Here is an 8486-nt window from a genome sequence, read left to right as displayed (position 1 = left end):
AATATTAAAAAAAAGTAAATGTTAAAAATAATTATAGAAAAATTGGAAAGAAAAATGATAATTAAGTGGATGTTGATATGACTCAACTGGAGTATAGTAACAATAAATGCTATGCTTCAGCTTTTAAATATATATAAATCATATATAATTTTTTTTTTGATGGGGAAATCATATATTTAATTGTTATATATTGTTACATATAAATGCATAAACTTATTCTAAATATATACATAACACGTTTGCATGATAATTAAGATAACTAGTGAACAAGATCAAACAGTCACATTTAATAAACTAACGAGAGGTTCTTGTTCAAATTCATTGAGGTATCCCAAAGTTAAAGGCCTAAACACATGACCAGCTTCACGTTCTATCAATTCCAATTCCTCTTTCAAGAGGTGCATGTACACGACCCAATCACCATTTTCAGAAGGGCTTTGCACTGGCATCACATACCCAGCATCTCCACCCCATGGGAAATAGCATGACACACATGTTGGTCTTCCCCATCCAAACTGCACCTTTGATAATGGAAACCTCAAACTAGATGAAACCACAAGAGCAGGACCTTTTCTGCTGCCATAGGCATATATCTTTGACAAACTGAGAACTGAACGATGAGCCTCTGCCCAATCTAACAAATCCAAGAAATGCTCAGTCATCGCACTTTCCACAATTCCATGAACTTCATTTACTACCCAACTCAATGGTTTTTCAATAAGCTCATCTACGCTCTTGCTTCCATAAGGAATGGACAACACGCATCCAAAGTAAGAAGCCAATATCTTTGTTTTCTCTTCGTCTCCACAGCCAATTCTTGTCCTTTCATCAACAACAGTGCCCAGTTTGGATATATTTTTGTCAGTCGTACCACTTTTGGCAATAATTTTCCATAGGAGTGCACTGAAACACTCAACTTTAGTCCTTTTGCATTCATTGGTGTTGGCTAGTGATTGGAGTTCATTGATAATGTTGGCTTTAACAATGTACGTGCGGCTAACAAAGTTATTGGCGCCCAGGTTTGGCTCTTTGGTTGGGTGGAACGTTGTGATAGGGATGCACAAGTTTTCAATCGAAGAATCAAAGGAACCGGGGATTCGAGGATTGAGCAATGATCGGCAGAATGTTGGTAATGAAGAGAAAGGTTTAGATTGAGCAATCTCAGCCCATGAGATAAGAAACATGCTGGCCGAGTATGCGTCCATTATTTGATGGCCAAAAGTGCATGCCACCATAAGTCCACCACATTTGAACCCAGTAGCCTACAAGTAGGTTTCATGGCATTAGTTTAGCAAAAGACTAACCCAAAAAAAGGGGGAAAACCTACAATCAACAGTATACCCCTTTAGTAGTGAGATTTCATCCTTTTATTCTTTCTCATTAAATATTTAAACTTTAATATTCTTGTCAAGATTGGTTATTCCAACAATAAAACTTTACATATATAATGCGTCGTCATTTTATTGAACTCTAATAATTTTATGAACATGAATGTACGGATAATAGACTTGACATATCTAGGGGTGTTCGTGGTGCGATACGGTGCGGTATAGTTTTAGGCCATTTTTAACACCACATTTTGCGGTGCGGTTTAGCTAAAACCATAACTGCACCGCACCTCATTTTGGCGATCATATGTGCGGTGCGGTGTGGTGCAGTGTATAGTTTAGCTAAAACTATAACCGCACCGCACCTCATTTTTGCAGTAACATGTGTGGTGCGGTATAAATTAAAACAGAATATCAAATTCTATCATTGTTAGCTTTCCAATCGCCTTTTCCTCTCTTTCCTTCTAAGCAAAAAGCAAAGTTTATATATATACATACACACCCAGATTCAATATCAAACAAAAACAAAGAAAACCCACAAAAATTAAACTTAAATATCCAACATAGGACCCATCAATAAAAAAATAATATCTAACTTAAATATCTAACAAAGGAAGTTCCAAGTGCCAGTATACCAACGGCAACACAACAATCAATAAAAAAAAATATATATATATATATATATATATATATATATATATATAATTAACAACTGGTGCAACAGCAGTGAATTGAGCAAAGAAAAACTTTAACAATAGATTAATTTTAACAACTTGTCCTGAGTGAATAGTATAATAGGCCAATAGATTAACTTTAACAAAGAAAAACTTGAATTGAACACATGAATACCTCAATAGTAGAAACAACTGGTGCAACAACAATGAGTAGTTTAGGTGGAAGTGTGGCGACTAGGGTCTGACTTTTGAGGGCTGAGAGAATGATAAGATTTTTATTTTTTATTTTTTATTTTACTAACAGAAGTTACATAACAATGAGATATGGCTAGGGACTAGGGTATTAAATTATTAATGTATTGATCTTTTGTCCTTATTATATATATATATATATAATATTAAATAAATAAATATATTAATATATATAAAGGGTGCGGTGCGGTGCGATTTGTGCAGTTTTCATATTATAAAACCGGAAACTGTACTACATCATACGGTGCGGTGCATTGTTACTTGCGGTGCGGTGCGGTGCGATTATGCCATTTTGCGGGCGGTTTGTACCGTTTGGTGAACACTTCTACACATATCTACTAAAGTTTAGGAACTAAAATGATTAAAAAAAAAATCCTTTGAGGACAAAAATGACAATTTATCCAACTTAAATGGTGTAATTTGGATTTAACCAAAAAAAAAAAAAATAAAAAATAACTATGTATATTTTATAATCTAAAATACTTTTTAGTTCCTCTAAGTTTTAGATTAATATTATTTGATCTATCAATTGTAAGTGGTTTTTAAGGTGATATGATATCTATGAGATCCTAATTTTGAAACATCTTACTAATATTTTGGGGTTGCCTCTAATGAATTTCTTTGTAATAACTTGATGCATGTGAGACTTAGTTACAGAAGAAAAAAAAATACTACCATATGATCGGATAAGATCAAAGAATTAATGTCTTCTAGGATAGCCTCAAATCTCCAAGTCCAGTGTTCCTTTACAAACCTGAACAGCCAGCATGCCATTCTTCTTCTTGGGAACAAGTTTGAAGCCAATGGTCTCATCAGCTCTATACAAGTTGAGGTTCTGAAGTTCTATATCTGCAAAACCTTCAATGAAGTCTACCCCACGGTTGTTGCAAAGAATCTCAGGTTCACCCATGGAGTTTGGAACTATCTCACCAGCAAGAGCGTAGAATGGAACCAAAGCTTCTGCCAAGGCCTTCTTTAGAACCTCAACCTTTGACACAAATGTCCAGTTGTCTCCACAGGTTGGCTTCGTATAACAAAAGAAGAGACTAAAATCCAATGGAGGCCCAAAACACATGTCTAGGTTAGATAGTGGTAGCCAATGCTCGTGATTTGGAAATTTTGCTGCCACCACCTCTTTCTTGCTCACAGTCACCATGAAGTCTCTTATCTCTGTACGCATATCCATGATAATATGTGCTATATTGTGTGTGTGTGAGAGAGAGAGCAAGAGAGTGCGTGCAAATGAAAATATGCTTGATATGTTTACAAGGGAAATGGGAGCAAGAGTGAATTTATAGGTGCAAGAAGAAGAGTTGGGGTGGTGTGAGAGTGCATGGAGCATCCTATTATGTACTGTAACTTCAGTGTATTATTACTTAGTGGCATCCTATTCCCGTTTTGGTGTTGTACACCAATGTAGTAGATTTAGAATCACAGCATTGTATTCTATGTTTTATTTCCTGCCTGACAGCAGTGTTTTTACAGTCTATACGCCCACAAAATATTTATTAAATTACTGCTATTTTTTATTTGATTTTGTACATTTCTAAATTGTTGCTGTTATCTGCAGAGATTTCTAAATATATTTACATAGTCATAGCTGAGGTCTGCTTCAAATTGATCTGTTGTTGCATTTGTTTTGTTAATTAGTTATTAGTCTTTCATAATGGTTGAGGCTTGATCAATAATCAAGTGGTAACACAACGTGTACCCATCATATATGATCTCCAGAGGATAAAAAGCGATGCTGTACATTGCATTTCTTATTGGAATGGAGAGTCCAAATATGAGATGGAGTATATTTATGGTCGAAGATATGTGGTGGACTTGAATGAGAGGACTTGTGGTTGTGGGAGAAGGGGATTGCATGTTTTCATGCTCAATTATTGCAGAATTATTGCTTGAATGAGATAACTTGCGGTTGTGGGAGAAGGGGATTGCATGTTTTCATGCACAGTTATTGCATAATTATTTCTTCTACAATAATTGAGCATGGAAAGCAACAAGAGACTTATGTAGACAACACTAGTGGAAGCAAGAAGGATAAGGGAAAGACTAAGGTCTAGTGGTATTAAGAAGATAAATAATTTTTTAGTTCAATATTTTGTTTACTGATAGAGCCGGTATACTTTTGTTTTGTTAATTAGTTATTAGTCTTTCATAATGGTTGAGGCTTGATTAATAATCAAGTGGTAACACAATGTGTACCCATCATATATGATCTTGAGAGGATAAAAAGCGAGGCTGTACGTTGCATTTTTTATTGGAATGGAGAGTCTAAATATGAGGTGAAGTATATTTATGGTCGAAGATATGTGGTGGACTTGAATGAGAGGACTTGTGGTACGGTTGTGGGAGAAGGGTATTGAGTGGAATACTGGAATCCCATGTTTTCATGTTCAATTATTGCAAAATTGTTGCTTCTGCAATAATAGAGCATGAAGAGCAACTTGAGACTTACATAGACAACACTATTTGTAAACATTCATTATTATTTCAATCCATAGGAGATTGAGACATTCAGTTTTTGGTGTTTATGGTATGATATTAGTACATTACAAATTTGAATTACTTTGATGACAAGATTTTTTTTTATTTTTTTTATTTTTTTTATGGGGATGTAAAAAGTTGAAAGTTTTTTTATAATAAATAAATTAAAGAGCCTTAGAGTTATTGCATAAAGTTCAATTCAGACAAGGACTTCATCATCGTTTATTCCAATGCAAAAACAAGGACTTCAAATTTGTTTTAAATTATCTAACATTCTAAGGCTGTCCATCAGTCGAGCATGAAAGGCTTACCTGGTTAACAGGTAAAGTCTTAAGTCAAACAATATTATTTTATAATTAATATCAAAGCTGTAAGGATTCCAATTGTCTTTGGGAAGTTGATTAATAGAGAATTAAAATTAATTAGATTCACATGCCACTCTCTGAGGGACACCCCAATATTTTTATTCCTACACTATGAAAAGAAATAATTAAGTTACATAGCCTGCCACCATTCAATCATTCATAAAAATTGCTCTGCTTGCATGATTACACGTAAATAATAACATGGTCACCTGAAAGTAACATGGAAGTATATAAAAGTGGCAGTTGGGCAAAAGAATATTAAATTCTTCGTAATTTTAAGACCAAATCAAGAAAAAAGAAAAGTCTGAAAGAAATTGATACATACATTGACAATATTCAGAACCTACAGGAAGTAAAGTATGTTTTAAGTACAAAAACAGACTGTTATAACTAAGCATCAAAGTTCACAAGGTACAAAAACCAGCAAGTTCACAAAGAACATAAGTACATCACTAAATTATCAACTCCTAACTCCTGACGTTCCTTAATCTCTTTAATATCTTGTTCAATACGATTTAGGTAATGTAGAATTTGATATAAGCAAGGAAGAATCTGCTGCAGGAGATCCATCATATTAGATAATGTAGGTTGTGCAGCACCGGATGTAGACGGTTCAGACTCAGTAGCCATAGCATTTGCAATCTCGTTATCTCAATCTAAGTAATCATCAGAATCACAGACAATGTGGCTTGAATGTTTTACATGAGACGAGATGAACTGAGATGAAGTTTACTACTTTCAGTGGCAGATAAGGGCTTTGCTAGAACAGCCTAAGCACTGGATGTAGGCAATTTTGAGGGTGGTACATTTGGCATAAAAGGTGCATTTGCAGGTAGTAAAAATCAGGGCGGCGCTATAGCTTATTCGGGGCGTTCAAATGAACCCCTGACTTCAAAAAAATAAAATTTATATATGTAAAATATTTTTTTTAGTTTAATACTTTAATTTATTCTTAAAAATATATTTTTGCACACCCTGACTTAAATTTTAAACACCTTTATTACAAGTATACTCTAAGAGTAAAGAGTACGTGTTTGTGAATTGTAAATGTAATTCTTTTTTATAAATTTATATTATATCTGTATGAGTGTGTCTAATATTGATTATGTACATTACTTTTTGTTATAATGTTATTTGTGTAAATTATGTTATAATGTTATTTGTGTAAATTATGATGTGTGTGGAAGTTTGTGTGCACAATATAAATATAATATAACTTTATAATAGAAATAGTTTTTTTTACATGTGTGTGTATTGTTATTGTATTATAATAACCTTTTGTTATAAAGTTAGTAAAATTTAAGAAAAAAATTGTAAAGTTAGTGATTGTTCAAGCATTTGATTGGTTAAATAAACACGTAATGTATAATTTTATGTGTGAATGAGTGTGATTGTGTGCGTTAATAATTAATACGGAATCAATGAGTTGAGATTAGTCATTTAGTCTAAAATATTTTTATAAAACAAAGTCAAATAGATAATAATAATTGTATAAAGATTAAAATGTTAAACAAACTTAACAAAATAAAATGGTTATAGGCTCATAGCTACCCACATTGGCAATAGATACTCGAAATGAACTATCATGTATCATTCAAAATTTGAAAACTTTTAGAATAAAATTGTAAAACTTCACATATTATTATTATTATTATTGTTGTTGTTGTTGTTATTATTATTATTATTTGTTGATAACTCGATATATTTAAGATATCTTTTTATTAAATTTTTTTTAATGAACCCCCTAAACAAAATTCTTGAAGCCGCCACTGGTAAAAGTAGACATTCATCCATGGCTACAATACAAAATTAACAAAAAGATTAATAGAAAGAGCTGGGGAAAAAAAAAACAATATAGAAATAGGGAAAAAAAATATACTAAACTCCTCATCCATAAGCCAAACTATTCCCTTAAAGCTAGTATTTTTACCAGTCCACTTATTTAAATAAACAATATGGAGCATATAATTCATTGCAAATGGCCAATAAAGAGTCAAATGATTAGCAACTAAATTGCCAACACATCAAACAATATACACACCGTGCTAAAAAAATCACCTATCAGCAAGCTCGCTAAATTGCACTCTAAATTGTGTTCTCCTTCTCTCTTGTTCTACCAGCTGAAAAGAGACCAGAAAAGAAGAAAATGAGTTAGCAATGGAAGGCGTTGAAAATTAAAATGAAGTCTTTAGCCTACAAAGGTTACTAGAAATACGTCAAAACAAACTTGAATGCAGTAAAAGGACAATTCCTCTCTTCTTAAATGAGGTCTCCAAATAGAATACAACATAAATTTTGGCACGTAGCCCAGATTCTATAAATAATTATTTCAGTTTTGAAAAGACACCTAAATAATCATTTCTTGCTTTTGGAGTCCGTAGAATATTTCAACCTTGAACTAGTCCTAACTTTTTAGATCCAGTTCCTGAACAACACTCTATGACCCTGAAGGTGGAATCTAATTTTAACAACTTGGACTAGAGTTCTTAAAATAATGCATCTGTCTTATGATTTGCAAATTGACGCAAAATAATCTAAAACAATTATTCTAGCCAATACTAAGTGTGAGGAAGCAACCACCATATCCTCTAAGTAGATGATGCAGTAGCCATATCTCACACAGGCATTTCATCAAATAGATGTATAGCATTCTCAAGAGTAATAATGCAATACAAGTTCACCAGATCACTGGCCACATAAGCATCAATTGCAAAACAATATAAAGAATATAATTCATTCATCAGATATATATATTGTAATTTCAAGCCTCATATTTAATGTTTATTTCATTTGTAAATTCCATTAATTTCTATGAAACAAACAAAGCGGAAACCCAGCCCAAAAACTAAACCAAACCAAGAAATTTGCACATGGAGATCAGAAAAATAAAGAGTTCTTTGTGGATTTAGTGTCTATTTGGCAAAAATTATTTTTGCCAACGTATTTTACTATTCAGCTTATTGTTGCTACTATTCATGAGTTTCACTGTACTATTTCAATTAACTTTTACCTTTATCTACAGTACTTTCAGCAAAAAAATTTCAGTTTCAGCAAAATAAATGGATCCCAAATGGACTCTTAAACTCAAGGAAAAAAAAAAAAAACGCAGGTGCTAGGTATTGAACGGTGCAGCGGAACCCCAAGCATCGTCGAGACAAGGGCGACGATACGATGGAGAGAAGCTCTACGGTGGCTCTGGTTCACCACCTCCCTCTCTTTTCTATCAATCAGAGGTCTCTCCTCTCTCTTCTTTCTACCGTGCGATTGAATTTTTTTGTGAGGAAGTGGGGAACACGTGCATCTCACATGCTTATTCTATTAATGTTTTAACGTTAGACTAAATGAAGTACTAATTTGACAGATATGTATAGTTTATG

The 8486-nt window shown here is 33.2% G+C and overlaps 1 protein-coding gene across 1 annotated transcript; it reads right to left on the bottom strand.

Moving 5' to 3' along the window:
- Window positions 1-272: 272 nt before the first annotated feature.
- LOC142632201 (coniferyl alcohol acyltransferase-like) lies at window positions 273-3519 on the bottom strand. The gene is made up of 2 exons (XM_075806624.1): window positions 3009-3519; window positions 273-1262 (listed from the first exon to the last, which is right to left on the bottom strand). Exons 1-2 carry the CDS (start codon window positions 3438-3440, stop codon window positions 273-275), a joined length of 1422 nt encoding a protein of 473 aa, XP_075662739.1. The 5' UTR covers window positions 3441-3519.
- Between the last annotated feature and the right edge of the window lie 4967 nt (window positions 3520-8486).

This window comes from Castanea sativa, chromosome 4 (assembly GCF_040712315.1).
Source record: "Castanea sativa cultivar Marrone di Chiusa Pesio chromosome 4, ASM4071231v1".
In the NCBI taxonomy this organism is placed as follows: domain Eukaryota; kingdom Viridiplantae; phylum Streptophyta; class Magnoliopsida; order Fagales; family Fagaceae; genus Castanea; species Castanea sativa.
Note: the sequence above shows the minus strand (reverse complement) of the source record. Positions and strands in the feature narration are given on the sequence as shown.

Excerpts from the sequence above, each read along its gene's own strand:
- LOC142632201 (XM_075806624.1), bottom strand. The coding sequence starts at position 3,440 with ATGGATATGCGTACAGAGATAAGAGACTTCATGGTGACTGTGAGCAAG. Across the intron at positions 1,263-3,008 it reads ATGGCATGCTGGCTGTTCAG|GCTACTGGGTTCAAATGTGG; the intron begins GTTTGTAAAGGA and ends ACCTACTTGTAG.